This window comes from Stegostoma tigrinum, chromosome 5 (assembly GCF_030684315.1).
Source record: "Stegostoma tigrinum isolate sSteTig4 chromosome 5, sSteTig4.hap1, whole genome shotgun sequence".
Taxonomy (NCBI): Eukaryota; Metazoa; Chordata; class Chondrichthyes; order Orectolobiformes; family Stegostomatidae; genus Stegostoma; species Stegostoma tigrinum.
The window spans coordinates 93,771,793-93,793,599 of record NC_081358.1 but is presented as its reverse complement, the minus strand read 5'-3'; the positions used below and the strand labels follow the sequence as shown (position 1 = coordinate 93,793,599).

The 21,807-nt window shown below is 42.5% G+C and overlaps 1 protein-coding gene across 8 annotated transcripts in view; it reads right to left on the bottom strand.

Annotated features, from left to right (window-relative positions):
* The window catches only part of LOC125452058 (transmembrane protein 241-like), a 141,024-nt gene that overhangs the window by 111,474 nt on the left and 7,743 nt on the right, over nt 1-21,807 (bottom strand). For 5 of the 8 annotated variants that reach the window (XM_048529986.2, XM_048529983.2, XM_048529987.2 and 2 more), the window contains 4 exons: nt 12,616-12,693; nt 5,666-5,691; nt 5,046-5,097; nt 2,761-2,809 (listed from right to left, as the gene is read on the bottom strand). In XM_048529986.2, coding sequence (XP_048385943.1) covers nt 2,761-2,809; nt 5,046-5,097; nt 5,666-5,691; nt 12,616-12,693 — 205 coding nt within the window. The remainder of the gene's footprint in view (nt 1-2,760; nt 2,810-5,045; nt 5,098-5,665; nt 5,692-12,615; nt 12,694-21,807) is intronic. The other 3 variants (XM_048529988.2, XM_048529985.2, XM_048529990.2) reach the window with 1 other exon arrangement.

Here is a 21,807-nt window from a genome sequence, read left to right as displayed (position 1 = left end):
GATTGCTAACAATGCAATGACACAATAATTTAGTGCATTAACAGAGAAAATTTTAAAAAAGACAATCCTGCAATGTTGCTAATTTAAAATCTAACTGGCTCTTTACTGTCTTTTCTGGAAGAGGGACCACAGTCACTAATCGCTGACTCCCATACAATCCAGGCTACATTCTTGATTCTTAATGCTCTCTGATGTGGTTCAAACATGTCACTCATCACCAATATAGCACAAGAGGTGGTCATTTGGTCCACTGTGCCTACCCTACATTTTGGCAACAACTATCCAATTAGTCCTGCTCTCTTGCTACTTCTCCATAAATTGTTCTTTTTCCAAGTAGGTAAGACCTACCGTTATTGCACTTTCTGTCACCTTTTCAGGAAACGCATACGTGGGGGTTGTGGGGGGGTGGTGGTGGAGGAGTCTAACTTCCTCTATACAAACCTCGACAATGTCCTCTGCTCTTTTTTTAATTTCAGGAATATATGTTATTCATAAAAATATTTTTACATACATAGTCAATCACTGAGCAGTTTGGTTCTGTACAGTAGCATATGAAGAAACAAACATACAAATATTGGAATCTGACTCTATCCAAACAAACCAAAAGGCATTTCTAATTGCGCACAACTATATTTGCACACATCTGTGGCATCAGGAGGGTCCAATAACTGAACAGACACCCCCCCCCCCATGTAATTTTGGCAAAAAGAACCTCAATTGCTCTGGTTTCCTCTAACAGTCCAAAGATATGTAGGTTAGGTGGATTACCACATTAGATTGACCATAGTGCCCAGGAATGCATAGGTTAGGTTGATTAACTATGGGAAATGCAGGGTAATGGGGTCGATTCAGGTGGGATGCTCTTTGGAGGATTGGCATGGACTTGATGGGCTGAACGGAGAACCAGGGACCACAGCACCAGGGACCGGGTTCGATTCCCCCCTTGGGAAACTGTGTGTAGAGTCTGCACATTCTCCTCGTGTCTGCGCGGGTTTCGTCTGGATGCTCCTCCCACAGTCCAAAGATGTGCAGGCTCGGTGGATTGGCCACGGTGTCCAGGGATGTGTACGTTAGGTGGGTTACAGGAGGATGGGTCTGGGTGGGATGCTCCAAGGGTCAGTGTGGACTTGTTGGGCCAAAGGGCCTGTTTCCACACTGTATGGATCCTATGATGGTCTTTCCTCCACTACGTTTTGGTGGCAGCTGCCCCAAGCTTTCGTGCTCACTGGCTCCCCTGTCAGTATAAAGCACAGAAGAAACTGTTTGCAATCAGCTGATAAGTAGAAGAACTTAGGCAGAAGGCAGTGCTTCCTTCTGAGGGTTAATAGAGTTACTCTAATTATTCATTCACGGAATGAGGGCATTGCTGGCCAGGTCAGCATTCATTGCCCAGAGGGCTAATATGAGCCAACCACATTGCTATGGGTCTGAAGGCACACGAAGGCCAGACCAGGGGTAAGGATGGCAGTTTCCTTCTCTAAAAGACATTCGTGAACCAGATGGATTTTTATGCCAACCAGCAATGCATTAAATTTAAATTCCACCACCTGCCACGATGGGATTCAAACACGGGTCCCCAGAACATTACCTGGGTCTCTGGATTAACAGTCCAGCGATAAAACCACTCGGCCATTGCGTCCCCAACTTACCAATACAGCTCACATTCGTGGATGAAAGTGTCATAAAAGCAAAACAAGAGTTTTATATGGAGCATACATCACAGGGTGATATAGTGGTAGTTGGTCCAAGTATGTAAAAATGCTACAATAAATTACTTATTGTAAATCTGGCAAAAAAAATGTCAGGGTGGTAAACTGACCTGGAATCACTGCTGGCATGAGGTTCAATAGCATGATCATACATTAGTGCTCTTAAAATAAAAGAATTCTAAGAGATTATGCATTTCAAAGTAGTTGTTCATACAGTTTTTTTATAAAGTGTGAAATACTCATGTTACAGATACCATCATACAGTTCGGAAATGCAATGTTCTGTTGTTGGTAAACAAGCGAGTCAGAAACGAGACTGACTTCACACAAAAACGTGATGAAAACAACCTGATAAAAAAAGGTATGCTAAATGCTTTGACCAGAAATGTAATGCTCACAGCTCCTACTCAGAGGTCAGATGAAAATGCTTCACTGACTGTTTTCCAGGAAAAAGAATATTTTCCATCCAGATGAAAATATGTATATTCTTTCGGCAAATTTGTTTTTAAGTTCAAAACAAACATTCATTAATTTCAAGAAATGAAAGTCAACATTTTGCCATCCAGGTGATTAGCAGGTAGGATCATAACCTGATTTAAGTGATTGCCATCAAGATAGCAACTGGGACAATACAAATTAGGTCTTAACGTCCCTGAAACGGGGAGATGGTAGAGACAAAGAAAATGGAGAGAAGAAAAATTGGCTAGAAGTTAGGACCTGTCAAAGACAGTCAAGGACTGCAACTGGAGAGGACATCTGTGCAGATGTCAAGCGAATGAGACGGTGTTCGGCTCTCCCTCAGGTAAAAGAGCTTACTGACAGTTGGCAGAAGCTTGCAAAAGGTACAAAAGCTTTGGTGGCACCTATGGGGTTGTATGTGGCAACACAGTGATGACTTCATAAGGAAAGCAACAAAATAAAAAGACACGAAACTCCAATTGGGATGTAAAGTAATGTGATGTATCTGCATTTCCTTAAAAAAAAAAAGAAGACTGGAATAGAACATGGATTTTAACTTCTTGAAGAAAGCACAGTAAAATCATTTCACTCACCAACACTGAGAACATGTATCATTGCCCAGATATAGCCTCCTGGGTCAAACTGAAAGACAGGAAGATTTCTTTCAGGTTAAGAGAACACATACTCATTGGTTCATAGCTCCCTTACAAGAGGATTCAAGGGAACTACAGTAGAAGTAAAATGATATAAAAAGAACAAACTGTAAATATTTATAACATGTACAGTCTACGCACTTCTCAGAATACTGCATACAGTTAATGTAACAAGCTTCAGGAATAAAGAAAAAGAAGTTATTTGAACCAGCCATCCCATCCTTTTCTCAAGTTAGTCCTACTTACCTTCTTGCTTCAACTCAGTTATACTAAATAAACTGGAATAAAACATGAGTGCTGTTAACATACCGATTTATCTAGAGACCACAGGTCAGTAAAATCGTTTATTACTGTCTCTACAAGGGCTCATGAACATTTCAGAGGTTTTCCAAAACAAGATTAGATAAGAAACAGTTTTTATTTTGGTTGGAGTATACCACACTTTCCACACGCAAATGATTTCCAGGACATTTAAATCCAAAATACAAATGTAATGGATTTAATTAAAACATCTCAACAACATCAGCTAACAAATCTGAAATCAACAGATATCGTCAAGGCAATGGCTGGAAGCAGAAAGCAAACACTAAGCATTAAATCATTCCCCACGGGCACAGCAACTGGCTATGAGTGGATGTAAATTATTACATCATGTACACTTGTAACTACCAGCCAATGATCCGAAACTGTGGAAATTATACGTTTATGAAGCTCCCTGGTAAATTTCCTGCTTTACTTATGCAGTCAGAATTTGCTACCCTTACCAGAATTCAGCTTGATGGTTTTCCAGATTAATGACTCACACTAACAAATAAGAAAAAGCCATACTTAAACACCTGCAAGCAGGACATTTGTAGACCCAAATTAACTTGAAGAAGGTAGTGATTTTATTCTAAATACTTTGATAATGAAAAGAGATGTACATGCAGTCAAGAAACTGCATTGGAGAAATCAAACAGTCTTGGATTCCAGCCAATCATCCTGAGATGGTTGCAATGGGTCTCCACATTCTAGAGTTTGGGATGAGAAATGAAAACTGGGAAACTCCCATCCAGGAATGTTCACCAGAAATAGGAGCACAGACTTGGAAGCAGGCCATGCTCACACAGGAAGTGGATTGTAGCACTGGGTAACATGAATTTATGGCACTTTAATCTCACGCTACACACAAGTAATTATAAGTCACGGTCTTCTCAGGGTTTGATTAGAATAATTTTGGTGTAACAGGCTCTGTAATTAGTACATCAATGCATGGACTTGCGGTGGCCTGAAGCAATAAGATATGCTGCTTTAAAATAATTGCCAGTGTGCTTCTATCAGAGTGCCTCACTGGGCGGTTATGTAGCCGGGGAGGGGGGGGGGCAGAAAAAAAAAAAGAGAGGACGAAGATTACACCTCAGGTCAGACGGCAGTGCAAATCTATTGTGCAATTAATTCAGACATCATGGAAATTAAATATTGATTCATTACAAACTTGGCTAAACTTTTCTTAAATCTGCTCATGTTGATTGGAGTCAAGGTTGTTCAAGGATATTATTTCCCACTGGGATGTCACAGTTAGGAGGATTTGGTGTCAATTTTTAAAAAAAAATTGACCTGAAACATACAGCAGTGTGTGCGCTTAACCCCTCCAGTGCTGGAAAACAGTTTATTCTTCCAAGATGGTTAGCTGTCATTTCAGGTCAGGAGCGCTACTCATCTGCAAATTTCTCTTCCCCCTTCCACCATCTGAAAATATCTCAAACTTTTAACTCAGCCAACCTGAATTTTCAATCAAACCCGAATGCCATTTTGTGACAGACGAAGAACACATGTTCCTAAGATGTTGATTTCATCTAGCTCCAGAGATCTGATAGAACTTAGAGTTCCAAAGTGTCAAAGAAACTTTACTTTCTGTTCTAAAAAGAAGAGTAGAGTGAGCTTTACTCTGTACTTAACCTGGTGCTATCCCTTTACCACGAGCGCGCGATGGGGACGTTGTCAGGGGACTTGAATCTTTTTGTTTATAATCACTGTTTTAAAAGAGTACAGACAATGGCGAGGCCGGGGGGGGGGGGGGGGGGGGGGGGGGGGGGGGACAAGAAATGGTGGAAGTCACCATGCACTCTCACTCCATCCTGACCCAACAGCAACACCTACATCCCATGAACAAACAAAACACGTATTAAAGGATAGCAAATTATCAAACAAACAAATACTTCATAGGGCAGATGTCACTCACTCACCTGAGGGTCACTGTATGCCAAAATGACAGCAGATAAAGGAAACATAAACATACTGAAAGAGAATCAGGATACAAAATGAGTAAGCTCCAGTCGTGGTTATACCTTATAAAACCGTTCTTTACCAATGGAATTCTGCACTGTGTTAATGGTATAACTAGTCATTAAAGGATGCATTCGGAGTAAGGCTATTTGATCCAAATTTGTTGTCATTTGTTAACCTTGGTAGTTTCTTACCTTTGATAAGTCAATTCCATGTCTTTTCTACAAAAAGGGTGTTTTCTCCCCTCTGATGCAAATCTGCTAATTGTTTATTAACTTGAATTTCTCTACTTCTAATGCCTACTGTCCCCACAGATAAACCACAGATTCCAACATTACTTTGGTGATCAATTCACAATATTACACAATTTGAAATCGCATCTGGATATCACCCAGTTAGTTTTCATTCACCTCATATGGCATTCTCTGGGTGCACTTAGTTTTAAACAACATCATTCTCTAACTGTTTAACATGCAGCAAATATTCATTCAGTAGTGAATGTATTTAATCTATAGCATTTGACAGATATATAAAAGCACAAGATTAAATACGGCACTGAACAAAACAAAAAAAAACTTACCTGAGGAACTTAGGCCAAGACAATTTCTGTGTAAAAAAAAAAAATTTAAGAAACGATGACTTGTAATCGGTTAAAACCTATGAGTGTCAGTATTTTGTTTTAGTTTATGAAGCACAGAATCAATATTTAAGATGGTTTATGTTCAAGTATGAAACAGAATCACACAAGTTTAGATCTTCTGATCTAGCAAACCAGTCAAGGTACTGACTTTACAGTGAAGCTATCTATTCTCAGCATGTTTCCTTCAGTTGCAAAATACTGCTAAAAGAATTTTTTTTTATTTTACTTTACTTTATGCTTCACTTTAAAAGCCACTTGCTGCAATAACCCTTGGTGAGGGATCATTTCTTTTAGTCATACCAGGTGACTTCGAGATTTTGTGTTCACCAGTATAGGAAATAGCACTACCAATGCCAGTATCGTTCTAAAATTTGGATTTGGCATCGTAATTAAGCAGCTCTAGGTTCCTGCTGTGCTATGCAAAATGTCCTGAACCCACTTACTCCATCCTTTACCACAACACTTGCAATCCTCCTTCCGACTCCTGCAAGGGGCAAGCACAAATTCAATCCTAAGCTCTGCAACATTTTGGTTCACCCACATTTGGAGTATTGTGTGCAGTTCTGGTTGCCATTCTATAGAAAGAATGTGGATGCTTTGGTCACATTTACTAAGATGTTGCCTGGTTTGGAGTCTATTAGCTATAAAGGACAGGTTGGCAAATTTGGATTGTTTTCGGTAGAGTGCTGGCAGCTGCGGGACAATCTGATAGAAGTTTATGAAATTATGAGGGATGGATAGTTGGAGTCCTTTTCATGGGTGTGAAATACCAGGGGGGCACAGCTTTATGGTGTTAGCTTAAAGGAAATAGTTTTACACAGAGCGGGAAGGTGCCTGGAACTTGCTGCCATGGGAGGTGGTAGAAGCAGAAATGATAGCAATATTTAAGCGAGGGAGTAGAATGATACAGACCAGATGCAGGCAAATGGGATTAGGTGAGAATGGCATCATGGTCGGTACAGACATGGTGGGCTGAAGGGCCTGTTCCTGTGCTGTACTGTTCTATGTTCTTAATACTCTGCTGTCAATTTGTACTCACCAGAACGTAGGTTGAGGCTAACTATTTTGAAACCAGAGGTCCCCAAACAAGAGAGGATGTGAGAGTGCAGCAGACAAGATAGAGCAGATTCAAAATGACGTACCACAAGCACTGTGAATTTATTTCTATTGTACAAGTGTATTGTAAATGTATAATTCCAAAATAGGCATGTGGATGATGCTGAAGGTGGCATATTTTCTGCATTTCTCTTGCACCCATATTGGCATTGTGAAGCTGGCAAGAATATTTTTCTTTTCCTTTCAAGCATCAAGGCCCTCAAGATGCAACAACTCAGATACCCATGGCCCTCTGGAACCTTCTCCTCCCCTTCCCTCTGATTCCATTCCATCCCCCAACCCTATGTCCTGTCAGGTATGCACCAACCCTCCGAAACTTCCACTCTCTGATGCTGAACAGTGTACTCAGCAAAGGCCTCAGCTTTATTACTCTGCCTCCCTGCATTGGTCACCTCAACTTCTCGGTCCCCTTCACCCAATCCAACCTATCTCCCTCCGAATCAACTGCACTCTGTGCACTTAGATCCAACCCTGACTTTGTTAAGGGTGGTGCCATCGGAGTCCTCTCCACCACCTCCAGACACATATTCCTCTCCCCTTTGTCTGCCTTCCACAGGAACCATTCCCTCCAGTACACCCTAGTCCACTCTTCCTTTATCCCCAACACAACATCCCCCAACTCGCCCACACAGCCCTACGGCACCTTCCGCTGCAACTGCCAAAAGGTGTAACACCTGCCCATTTACCTCCTCCCTCCCCATTATCCAAGGGCCCAAACACACCTTCCAGGTGAAGCTGCACTTCACTCAAATCTAGTCCACTGCATTTGCTGCTCACAATGTGGTCTCCTCTACACTGGGGAAATGAAGTGTAGACTGGGCGACTGCTTTGCTGAACATCTACATTCTGCCCGCAAAAAAGAGCGAGCTTCCAGCTGCCTGTCACTTTAACACACCACCCTGTTCCCTGGCTAACATCTCTGTCTCTGATTTGTTGCAGTGTTCCAGCTAAGCTCAGCGCAAGCTGGAAGAACAACACCTCATTTTCCGCTTGGGGACCTTGCAGCCCTCTGGGCTCAACAGAGTTCAATAATTTTAGGGCTTAAACTCTCCCATGTCCCAGCCCCCTACCCCACACACCAGGCCTTATTAGTCACCAACAGTCCCCATTCACAGCTATTCACCTGATCATTGTCAACTCCTTTGACTATCCAATTGCTCTTTTCGGGCTCTATCTCCATCTATCATTTACTCCTTACCCCCTCCCCCAACCCTTTCTTCTGCAAATAAAATTGACATTTTCCTGGCTACCATCAGTTCTGAGGAAAGGTCACCAGAACTAAAGCGTTAATTCTGATTTCTCCCAAAAGATGCTGGCAGACCTGCTGAGCATTGCCAGAAGCTTCCGTTTTTGGTTGTGAAGATACTTGTTCTTGTGATCTCTTTAGGTAGCACCATCTTATTAGCCAGGACATTCCAGGTTTTTGACTAACTGATACTGAGGATATTGCAGTATCTTTCCAAGATAAACTGAGTGGGGTGGAGCTGGTGGTTCACTTACTATGTTGTTACTCCTGCCCTTTATGGTGGACCGGCATGTGTCATCACTGAATTAAGCTGGGCAAGTTGCTGCAGCCAAAGTCCATTCATAGGGAAGGGAGATAAGACTCTGTGACAGAGTTGATAATGCTATTAAGATTAAAGCAATCATTACTGAAGCGCCTGAAGTGTTGTTGAAGCTGCAGTCATTCAGGTACTGAACGAATATCAATCACACTCTTGAATTGAGCCTTACAGATTGTGAAAAAGCTTTGAGGTGGCTCGCTCTTTCCAGAGCATCCAAGCTCTGTGCTCTCATGAGTGGCTCAGTGTTGGGATGGCAGATCCAACTACCCTTCTGGCCAATAGTAACCACTGGATAATGATGATTGATAAATACAATGATAGCCATTTGCTTAAGTTTGAATCAGTGCTGTTTTGGTGTTTGCTTGTTGGAAATGCATCATTACCTGGTACTTTTGCTGCAAGCATTACATGTAATTAATTAGCTTGAGCTACGTATCAGCAATGCTCGCTGCCCCAGATGGCACCCAGTTCTTCATCACTGGTGGAATTCCAAATGGAGCTAAACATTGTGGAAAGAGGTCGAGACAGACTTCCAAGCCTGGCTCAGGGTAACAATGACACTGCAGCTGTCTGCAAAGCATTGATCATATATCTACACTTTAGTTTTGGCATCAAGGAAGTTAAGAGTGTGTTACGTGGATGGTAATGGATACTGAGAGAAGTGAATGTGCAATCACCACATATTCTAGCAATTGTCATCCACGTATGATACAAAGAGTCTGAGAATGGATATGGACAGGTTAAACAGGTGGGCAGAAACTTGGCAGGTGAAACATGTAGAAAATGTGAGGCCATGCACTTTGGCAATAAGAACAGAGGAGCTGGATACTACTTAAACAGAGAGCCGCAGCACAGAAGGATTTGGGAGTCCTCGTCAATGAATCATAAAATAGTGAGCACCAAAGGTCAGCAAGTAAGAGGAAAGACAAACATTGAATATTGGCCTTTATTTCAAAGGGAATGGAGTATAAAAATAGGGAAATCTTGCCAAAACTATACAAGGCACTAGTCGGGTGACAATTAGAGTCCTGTCAACAGTTCTGGGCTCTTCTCTAAGCAAAGATAAATTGGTATTTGAAGCTGACCAGGGAAGGTTCACTAGGTCGTCCAGGGTATGGACACAATTTTTTCTTCAAATAAGAAGTTGACTAGGTTAAGTTGTATTCACTAGAATTTAGAAGAAAGAGAGAGGCAACCTTAGTAAATCATACAAGATGTTTAGGAGATTTAATAGGGTTAATGTGTAAAAGACTTTCCCATAAGAGGAAGCAGCCTAAGACCAGAGAACATAATCTCAGAAGAAAGGGTATCCCTTTGGGACAGGGTCGAGGAAGAATTTCTTCTCTCAGAAGGCAATAAATCCGTAGAATTCTTTAATGCAGACAGCGGTCAAGGCTAGATCGTTAAGTATAAGCAAGGCTGAGGTAGTCAGATTTTTACTTAGCAAGGGAATCAAGGATTATGGGGAAAAGGCTGGGGATCACCAGACCAACCATTACCTCAAATGAATAGCCAAGTAGAAATGATGGGCTGAATGGTCTCATTCTACTCCTATGTCTTATGGATAACAGATTTGATTTTAATTAAATACACATGGTCTGACAACCAAGCAGATTATCTCCCTCTAAATATTTCCATAGACAGGCAGGACATCCCCCGTATGACACACTCGCTTAATCTTGCATGATCCCAATTTGTTCACCAACGTTCCAACTATACCAGATATGCTCTACTTTCCCACTCACCTCTTCCTTTTACTATAGTTCAGGGTCCTCAAACTGTTTTGTGCAAGACAAATTTGCATACAATTCCTCCAGATCGATGTAGTTTATTTGATATTCACGGTGATCTCCTCTTGCCTGCTCAGACCAAGTGCAGGCCCATTTTGCATTCATTTGAGTCGTTTTTTTTTTTAAAAAGTGCAATCTTTAAGCCGAGTTATTCTCATACCTTTTCTCCCCCCACAAGGTCATTTTTATTGTATCACTAAGACTCCTTGTATAGAACCTAGCAGCTTTCACCCCATTGGAAAATCTGCTGACCATTCAAACTAAGCACATTCTCATTCCAGATTCTTAATTTCTACCTTATTCTGTCTCCCCTTTCCCTAATGCTCAGCCTTACTTGAGGTGACGGCTACATACTGGTTCAAGCGCTGACAAACATTCCAAATTTAGACGTACTAATTTATATTTTCTCCTTTTGGGTATCGTCAAACTTGCTGTCCATTTGCAGTAATTTTACTTTCTCTTGTTAACTTTTGTTCCTATTTCTTATGGTTTTATGGTCAATTACAAGATTCTCTTCTTTTCAGTGTTGGTTCAGTGAAAACAAAACGGCATTTAAATATCACATCCTTGAAAGTTGCCACCCAGGTTGACAGGACTGTTAAGAAGGCATACAGTGTTTTAGCTTTTATTAATAGAGGGATCGAGTTCTGGAACCAAGAGGTTATGGTGAAGCTGTACAAAACTCTAGTGCGGCCGCACTTGGAGTATTGCGTACAGTTCTGGTCACCGCATTACAAGAAGGATGTGGAAGCTTTGGAAAGGGTGCAGAGGAGATTTACTCGGATGTTGCCTGGTATGGAGGGAAAGTCTTACAAGGAAAGGCTGAGGGACTTGAGACTATTTTCATTAGAGAGAAGGTGGTTGAGAGGTGACTTAATTGAAACATATAAAATAATAAGAGGGTTAGAGATTGGGTGGCTAGGGAGAGCCTTTTTCCTAGGATGGTGACAGCGAGCACGAGGGCGCATAGCTTTAAATTGAGGGGTGAAAGATATAGGACGGATGTCAGAGGTAGTTTCTTTACTCAGAGTAGTAACGGAATGGGACGCTTTGCCTGCAACGGTAGTAGATTCGCCAAATTTAGGTACATTTAAGTCATCATTGGACAAGCATCTGGGCGTACATGAAATAGTGTAGGTTAGATGGGCTTGAGATCGGTATGACAGGTCAGCACAACATCGAGGGCTGAAGGGCCTGTACTGTGCTGTAATGTTCTATGTTCTAACCGATAGATGGCAAAATAGACAGAGACACTTTGAATATTGGATCACACTAAAAACCTTGCCTCGCCCTTTCTAGAACAGAGATCAATCTCATTTTCAGGAGTCCAACAGCCAAAGGTGGCAGATTACACTTGCACTTTTAACGAGGTTTATGAGACTCTATTCTTGTGTCAGCAAGGATATCATATGAAAGGATATCAAAATGTTGCATGAATATGAGAGGAAGTCAAACGAGGAGAGAAATTCTAGAGGTCAATGATAGTTATACCGAGTTAATGTGCAGTGTTGAAAAAACATGTGGACATTTTACAGACAGAATCAGAAATTAGATTTAGATTTAGAGCATCAAAGCAGCATTCTCCTGAAATACAGGAACTTTGATCCATGCATGCAGCAAATTAAATCTGATCAGGAAAACAAAAAGTGCGACAAATGATGGAGGAGCTGGGAAGTGCTTAGTTTTGGTGCTCCGGCAGTCAGCGAGTGGGGCAAGCTGAATGGATGAAGCTCAGAGCTCAGGGTTCATGGCCCGGCTGTAATTTTCAGACAGGAATTCCAAAGAACCAACAGCAGCCATAAAGCACAGGTTGAGCCCTTTAAATCCACACATACTTTTCAAAATTGTGGGTGTGGTCTAACTGGTCAATCCTTTGGAGACCCAATTCCTATTCCCAAAAGCTAGGTTTCCTTCATTTTCAAACCCCAGATCGAAAATAGCCCACTACTCGAAGCTTTCTCCCCCCACCAGCTCGCTGCCCTCAGTCCCCAGCCCCGCCAGCTCTTCACCCTCACACTCCCCCAGCCGCACCAGCTCCCCATAGCTCGCTATCACCTACCCTCACAGATCTCCAACCCATACCCTCAGCTCTCCACTCCACCCTTACCTCCCCTCCCCCAAATTCTCAGCTCTCCACTTCCCCCACCCCACCAGCTCTCCAGCTCCACTCCCCCCACAGCTCTTCACCTGTACACCCCCACCCTCACTGCTCTCCACCCCTCCCCACAACACCCACTCTCCACACTGAGGCGTCACAGCAACTCTCAATTCTTAAAATGGGATCACAATGGTAAGAGTTAGACCCATACCTGATTTTTCTGTCTAATTTATCTCATACTGACTGTTTACAACCCCACAAAACCTGTCTCAGTCTAGCTTCAAAACAACGAATTAACAACAATGCTCAATTAGTCTGTACCTCTTTCCTGGCAATTTTCAGGAATATGCTGACAATAACCTCAGACGTATTCTGAAGCAGCAAGAAGAATGGAATAGGCTGTAAGAAATAAATAAAAGTTAATAAAGAGATCAAGGTCACTTTCCAAACTAATAGTAACCTGCTGGAATTCTGCTGCAAGGCACACATCTCCAAAAGGCAGCTAAATGATTTGCATTTATTTATAAAGGAGAGGGATTTAAGAAGGAATCATGACCCAACAGAAAATGCCCAGTCTTTTGTAGACATATTTCACTGTAGCCAGAACTGTGCAAATGGCATTTGGAAGAACAGAGCTTTAAGTATTTCTGAATATGTATACACAGGCACAATTAAACAGCCTTAACTAAGCCCAAGCCGTTTTCATTTTCTGTAACAGCATGAAGCAGGCCTCTTGAAAGGAGAGGAAGTTGAGTAGTCAGAAATAGTTGGCACTCCACCTAATGGCAGTGCTAAGAACTGAAAAATCAAAATACTTTTTTTAAAAAATGGGCAGCAGGGAGTTGGAGCTTGCAGGTCTGGATAGTTTCTGTATTTATTTTTAAAACTACGTATCCTGCACATTTCAAATTTTTCACTTAAGACTCAAGCGTCAACTGACAGGCACTCAGTACTGAGCATGTCTACAATGCAGAGATAGCAGGAACTGCAGATGCTGGAGAATCTGAGATAACAAGGTGTAGAGCTTGATGAACAGAGCAGGCCAAACAGCACAGGAGCAGCAAGGCTGACGTTTCAGGCCTAGACCCTTCTGCTGCTTGGCCTGTTCTGTTCAACTAGCTCTACACCTTGTTATCTCATGTCTACAATGCAGGCAACTGACAAAAAGGACTGCTTACTAAACCACAGAGTGCCTGCAGATGCAACAGTGAAAGAGGCTACATCTGCAACAAGAGAAACATGATCTGGCACTTTTTTTTTAAAACAACCTATGGCTTCAAAAATGCCAGTATATTACAATGATAACAACAGTTGGATTAAATGGGAAGTACTACACACAAGGAGGTAAAATTGAAAAGCACAAATACTCCATGAATGCTGTTGATGTAGCTCAAGTGAGACAGATTTAGAAATTTTAGGAGATGCAGTACATAGAAGGGTTGTTGTGGCGCGGTGGTAATGTCCCTACATCTGGACCAGGAAACCAGAGTTCAAATCCTACCTGCTCCAGGAGGTGTGTATCATCTCATCAACATGTTCAGGGATGTTAAGTAAAAAAAAACCAATACATCCAAGCTGACAGTAGAAATGCTGAAGAAAGCCAATGGGATTTCAAAGCACTGAACTAAACTGGCTAAATGCAAGTCAGGCAATGTCTCTACAGTTTTCCATTCAAACATCACTTTGAATATTGTACCCAACTTCGGTCAGAGACTTAAGTAAGGTCAGTGCTGGAAGCCGTGCACAGTAGAGCTAAGAAATGGATCAGTAATATCAAAAAAAAACTGGAGATACATGGAAATTTAGACTTTCCCTTCTGAAAAGGAGACAGCCGGGATGTAACTTTATCAGGACACAAGGGTAAATAGTTAAGAAGCAATAACTAGAACATTACAGCACAGCACATGCCCTTTGGCCCTCGATGTTGTGCCGAACTGTCTTACCAACTCTACTTTACTACTTTGAAGCAAAATAAATTGGGACAATATGTCTAGGACGACGGATTCAAACAAATGCAAGATAAATTCAGGATTATCAGGATACTCTCCTGCACAAATCAATCCTTGGAATGGTTGCGTATCCCTGTAATCACTGAAGGAAAAGAATTCTTGCACTGGAGAGATCTGAGAGACTTCATGGTTGGGTGAATTATGATGGGATGCTCATTTATATTAATTTTGCAATCAATTGATGAAATAAGTAGCTATCTTTACATTTGCACCTAAATGGGTTTGCTGGGCTCCCCAGGTTTCTACTCATGGGCATTCTCAATCTTGTCATTTTAGGTGTCATACTGTATATGACAACAATCTTTTACCAAAAGTGCATTTTCCTAACTTTAAAAACAGACTATTAGACTGTCAAGCTATTCCATTTGTAGCTGCAATGTGAGCAAGTGCAAGTATGATTCAACTAAAAAGAGTATGGTCGATTGGATGAAGTAACACAGCAGACATGTCCAACCTGTCTCCGCCTCCCTAACCTGTTCTTCCTTTCACCCATCCCCTCCTCCCACCCCAAGCCGCACCCCCATCTACCTACTAACCTCATCCCACCTCCTTGACCTGTCCGTCTTCCCTGGGCTGACCTATCCCCTCCCTACCTATCTTCTTTTCTCTCCATCTTCGGTCCGCCTCCCCCTCTCTCCCTATTTATTCCATAACCCTCACCCCATCCCCCTCTCTGATGAAGGGTCTAGGCCCGAAACGTCAGCTTGTGCGCTCCTGAGATGCTGCTTGGCCTGCTGTGTTCATCCAGCCTCACATTTTGTTGTCACAGCAGACATGTTGACAGATTTCCTGAAGACAACTGACAATGTGTCTCAGACAGCAAGAACTGCAGATGCTGTAGTCAGAGTCGATACAGCGTGGAGCTTGAGGAACATGGCAGGTTATTTTAGGCATACCTGAAAAGTCAAGTCAACTTTCCTGCTCCTCTGGTGTTGCCTGACGCGCTGTGTTCCTCCACACCATATTGATAATGTTTCTTCAGGAAACCTGTTGTTCCAAAAACTTGGTACATGTTCAAATGCTGTCAGTGTTTTCACCATTGTTTGAAGCAATATTGCAAAGTTAATTATTATTTCACAACAGCAATCATTTCACATCACTGTCAACTAATCAGACATGGGCTGCAGGACAGGAGTCCATTCAGAGGTAGCAGTGGGTGGGGCTGAAAGCAGCAGAACCTGATGTACTGGACCGACAAATCCCCTGGCAGCTAGCTAGGGCTGTATGGGTGGTAGGTCTGAAACTAATCAAAAATCTCAACATCAACAAAAGTAAGTTGTGCTGACAGTTTACAAGATAGTCATGGAACAAGAATGACATTTGGCTTGCCTTAATCCATGCACCCAGAACAAGTGTATTTTCTTGCTCTCCCTGCAGCCAATTGTTACTTGAAATTTCTGCTCAAAATCCAGTCATGTTTGATTTCACTCTACGTAAAGAAAAATCTCTTACAGTCTGACCTTTTGTGAATTGAAGTCGTACTCTTTGATCTAATCTCTCGACTCAATTTCAAGCAGGATCTCGGCTTCAATTTTTTGCTAAGCATATATCAGCTTGTATATCTCAGTGAGGCTACTTCTCAAATGACTCCCTTTCTTGAATATGCAACAGTAGGAATCACCCTGTGCTCTCCTCTGCATTGACTCCACTTAATTTGCTCCCACATTTCTTCATAACAAGAACTGAGCCTCGTACTGGAAACAAAGTCTGTGCTGAGCAGTATGGCCTTCTCCCGATTCAATTTTGCTGGTGCATTTTGACTCCCCAGTTATGGCTTTCCCCAAAATATCTTTGTTCCTCTGATTAATACACTTATATTCAGCCCTTCAGGTGTTTTCTCCCTGCAGGAACTGGTTACTCTTACTTTGCCTTCGGTGGGCCAATATACAAAGTATGTTATTCAACCCTTCAAGCCTGCTCTGCAGTTAACAAGATCGTGTTTGGTCTGTTTGTGTTTTTGATTTTCTTGCCAAACTACTTCTGCCTTAAAAATATTCAACGACCCTGTCTCCACTGCTTTATGTGGCACAAAGTTTCAAAGTTCCACAACACATTGAAAGGGAGAGCCCACATTTTAAATTGTTCCCGATTTCTGGAGTCACCCACAAGATTAAATGATCTTTTCCATGTCTGCCAAGGCCATTCAGGATCTTACGAAGTTCAACCAAATCAGCCCTCACACTTTTAAACTCCAGGTGTAAAGAAGGCCAGTGCCGTTTAATGTTTCTTCTTAAGATAACCTGCTCATGTCAGGCATCAATCTGGTAAATATCCTCATCAGAAAGACAGGCACCATCGCATTCACATCCTTCCTTTAATGAGATCAAAGCTGCCCACAGTATTTGAGATGTGGACTCATCAATACCCTTTATAACTGAAGAATAGCACTTCCATGTTGAATTACGCTTGTAAAAAGGATAGCATCCCATTAGGTTTCTTAATTCTATCCTGTACCTGCATATTAATTTTTTTTGTGGCTCATTCACTGGAAAACCTAGGGAGCCTGCTTTTCTGTTCTTCCTGCCAAAATGAACAACTTTACGTTTTTCCCCATGTTATACTTCATCCGGCAGATTTTTGCCCATGTCATCAGTTGGTCTGTATCCTCCTTATGTCATCTTCACAACATACTGTCCGAACTATTTTTCTGTCATTTGCAAATTCAGATACCATGGTTTTGATCCCTCACTCAAATCATTGATACAAATTGTAAAAATGTTCAAAGCACAGCACAGAAGCTTTTAGATTTCGACTTGTGACATGCGAGCAATCTGAAAAAGACCCATTTATGCATACCCCTCTGTATTCTTTCAGCTAGCCAGCTCCTACTTTGGGCAATAACCTTTTATGTGGAACCTTGTCAAATGCCTTCTGGGAATCCAAAACAACAGGCTCCAGTTTATCTACTCCTTCAAAAAAATTCCAATAAATTGGTTAAACACAATTTAACTTACATATAACAATGTTGACTCTTCCCAACCACGTTGAGTTTCCACAGCATCTAGATGAAATCAGTGATTGATGTAATATTTATGTCCCAGCAGAAGTTGCAATGAATGACTTTTTTTGTATGTTCCTTTTTACCCCCCACCTCAAAGAAGGAGTTTCCTGTGGTTGCCATTGTTTCTACTGCATGGAGATTAATTTCTGTCAAGATTGACTGTGGGTATCTTTTTGGAAATAAGAACGTGGCATTTGTCATTGCTTGACTATGTTTGTCACTTACGCAAGAGATCAGATTTAGAAATTTGGGAACTGGAGTGGAGCCCACATATTAAGAAAGACTGGAAGAGATAGATAAACAGCCCAAAAGTGAAGCTTTGAGGACATGCTTCACATGAGCAGTGACAGAACTACATCGAGGACTTTGAAGTTCCTGCTGCTGAAAGCTCTGCTCCAATAAGTTGGGAGCACACCCATCGGAAATCAGGGTCTGGGTTCAAATCCCACTCTCGGTCTTCAGTTCAAAAATTAAGGCCGACGCTGAGGAAGCATTGCACTGTCAGAGGCTCTGACTTTCTAATGTTCTTAAATTGAACTCCCATTGAGCTGCGAGAACGATAAAGCCAGAAGATATAGGAACAGAATTAGGCCATGCGATCCACTGAGTTGCTCCTCCATTCAATCATCACTGGTGTGTTTCACAACCCCATTCTCCTGCCTTCTCCCCTTAATCATTGATCCCCATACTAATCAAGAACCTAACTATCTTGGTCTTAAATACACTCAGTGACTTCACCTCCATAGCCTTCTAACGCAATGAGTTCCACGGATTTACCACCCTCTGGCTGAAGAAATTCCTCCTCATCAGGTCCCAAAAAAAAAAAAAAAAGAGTTGTCTCTTCATTCTGAGAATATGGCTTTGGATCCTAGACTGTCCTGGAAACTACTAGAAACATCTTCTCCATGTCCATGTTATCTAGACCTCTCAGTAGTCTGTAAGTTTCACTGAGATCATTTCCTCATCCTTCTAAACTCACAGTCACTCAACTGGTCCTCAAACTCTTCATCCCTAGGAGCATACCTGCACCTCCTCTGGACCCCCTCCAACACCAACACATCCATCCTTGGATAAAAAGGGTCCAAAACAGCTCACAATATTCTAAAAGCAGCCGGACCAGAGCCTTACGCAGTCTCAATAGTACATCCCTGTTCTTGTATTCTAGTTCTCTTGTAATGAAAGCTAACATTGCATTTACCTTCTTAACTGCCAACTGAACCTGCATGTTAATCTTAACTGAAACTTAAACTTGGACTCCCAAGTCCCATTGTGCTACAGATTTCTGTACTCTTTCCCAGTTTAGAAGCTACGCCATGCCTCTATTCTTCCTAACAAAGGTGCATAACCTCACAAATTCCCACACTGTATTCCATCTGCCACTTCTTTGCCCACTCTCCTAGCCTGTCCAAGTCCTTGTGTAGTCTCCCCATTTCCTCAACACTAACTGTCCCTCCACCTATCTTTGTGTCATCTGCAAACTTGGCAACTGTGCCTCCTGTTCCTCTGTCTGGATTGTTAGTGTATAGTGTGAATATTTTGGTCCTGCTCCCATTGTCGCAGTTCCAATTGTCAGAAGGGTGAAGGTAAAGTTCAACAGTATGGACTCTTGGCAAATGACTGGAAATTAACTCAAAATGCTGTAACTCTTGTTTAATTTTAATACATCATTCAAAACCCACAGCATCACTTCTCTACTAGTCGCCAGCTGCCATCCTGAAAAAGGCCCCTTCATCTCCATTCTCGGTCTTTTCAGTCAGCTAATCCTCTATTCATGTCAAAGTGCTAACTGCACTATCCTGAGAAAAAGCAATGGAGTTTTTAAACCAGCCTGACCAATACTTATCCCTCAATCTACAGCATTAAAAAAAAAGACAACTTGATCAACATCACATCACTGTTGGAGAGAGAGTCTGCCGAGTGCATGTTGATTCTCACATATCCTCATGCTACAACAATGACTACATGTCAAACATAATAAAGTACTTTGGGAAAATGGCAATGTAAGTCTTTCTTTTCTTTCAAAAGAATGGAACAGAGGGTGACTATATACTGCATAGGAGACAAGGAAGAGAACAGTCTGGGAGATATAATTAAAGGAGTTACAGAGATGGAAGGGACTAAAGTGTTAGGCATTTGTAAACAGCGATGAACATTTTCAAGCTGAGGGAAAACCAGTATGAACAAGGCTTCTCTAATCATCCATGAACTGAGAGGACATGTCAAAGGGCAGTTAAGAGTCAACCAGATTAATGTGCTTCTGAAGACAAATGTAGACCAACCTGTAATGGAGGGTAGATTTCGTTCCCTATGAAGGCATTAGTCAACCAGCTTTTATGACAAACCGATGATAGTTCCATAGTCACCATGACAGAGCGTTTTCAATTCCAGATTTTACAAATTTAAATCCCTGCCTTGGTGATGGGATTTGAACTGGTGTCCCTGAAGCATTAGCTCAGGCCCCTGGATTACTACCAGGCCAGGCAAATTATTGCTACTAGCCCAGGAATATCATCACTACATTACCATCTCTTCGGGGTGAAGGTGCAGAATCTTAGACGAACTAGTGTTTGCGTGGGTCATACTCGATTGGTGATTGTTGAGAAAAATCAAAAATCGGTATCTAATGAAACATGAACAAAGGTTTCAGTGAGAGATAGTAACAACTGCTGGTGTTGGAGTCGGAAATAACAGCGTGGAGCTGGAGCAGCAGGACAGGCAGCACCATTGGAACAGGAAAGTTGACATTTCTTCAGAAAGGGGCTTTGTGTATTGGGGACCAGGGAAGTGGGAGGGTGTGAGTGGTGTCCCAGACATAGCTGGGGAGTTCCTGGACCAGGGGATAGAAAACAAACAGAGTCAAGGTAAGCAGAGATAAGTGAGGCAGGAGCAGGCAGAGACAATGGGTTGGCCACGGCAGTCGAGTTTGTGGATTTTGAGAAGGAGATAGAAACGGGCAGTGTGGGGTTGGGGAATGAGGAAGGTAGTGGTTGTGAGTGGGAGGTCAGCCGAGGTAATGAGATTATGGATGGTCTGAAAGATGGTGTTTCGGTGATCATGGCTGGAGTCACGATCGAGGGAGCAATAGGAGGTAGTGTCAGAGAGTTGGCGCCTGGCCTCAGCGATGTAAAGGTCATACCAAAACTGCACCTCCCTTATCCACGGGTTTGATAGTGAGGTTGGGATTGGAACTGAGGCAGCAAAGGGCTGCACGTTCCTTGGCCCCGGGGGTTGGAGGTTGGGGGGGGGGGGGGTGGAGGAGGAGAAGAAGTTGGCATGGTTAAGGTGATTGATGTCGCGACGGCAGTTGGAGACGAAGAGGTCGAGGGAGGGTAGGAGGCCCTTGGGGTGGTGTCCAGGAGGATAGGGTGTATTGGAGGTGGGGGAAGGTGTCTGTAGAGAGTGGGTCAGACTCACAGTTAAAGAAATGAGTGCAGAGGTGGCAGAGAAAAAGTGTCTGACATCCAGGCGTGAGTGGTGTTCATTGATGTTCAGGTGGAGGGAGATGAAGGAGAGTCCTTTACTGAGGGACTGACCGTTCATCATCAGTCTGGGAGACGGGACGGGGAGGGATGGTGAAGACCAGGCAGGGCGTGGGTGTAGAGTTGGCGGCTGGGGTGCGGAGTTAATGATGTCGGCAGCAGTGGGTGAGGTGACGTCTGGCATTAGTATTGTTCTTGTCAGAAATTCTGCACAGCTGGAATTAGACAGTCGAGAGGACACAGCGGTCAGGATAGGAGAGATACAGAAAATGGAGTCAGTGCAAGGACGAGATCATGTTTATTACTGGGATGCACTGTTATTTTGTAACATTGACTCCTCTTTGAATCTGGTGGGAACAATCAAACTAGTGGATGGTAGGATGCCAATGACAGGAACAAAGAGAAATAGGGTCTGACACCAAAATAAGTCAACAGTTCAAAGAATCATACAGCATGAAAACAGACCCTTTGGTCCAACTAGTCCACACTGACAATGTAAGGTACAACTTTAAGCAAGTATTGGTTCCCCTAGGATTGAGGTTGTGCCCAATAATAGGATGGCCAGGAATTCTAAGAGAAGCCTTCTCCATTCACTGCCTATTAAAAGAGACGACATGTGTAGCTATAAATGTCTCCCTCCTTATGGAACATGGCCTCGGTAGACACTTTACCAGGACGAACTTCAAACCAACCCAGTTACGTTGCATGAAGTGCATGCGTGAACAGTATATAACATCTACAGCGATTATCTCAGGGTAGAGTTCTAGGCCCAAACATCTTCAGCTACTTCAATAACCTTTCCTTCAGCATTATAAAGGTCAGATACATAGACATGGCCTCGATTGATTGCTATTCAATATTGAGTACCATTTTAGACTCCTCGGATACTGAAATAGTCTTGGGTCCATATGCAACAAGACCTGGACAACATTTGAGGTTGGGCTGAGAAGTGGCAAGTCAGCCTTGTGACAAACAAATGCCAGGCGATGGCCATTTCCAGGAGTTAACATAACCACACCTCTGC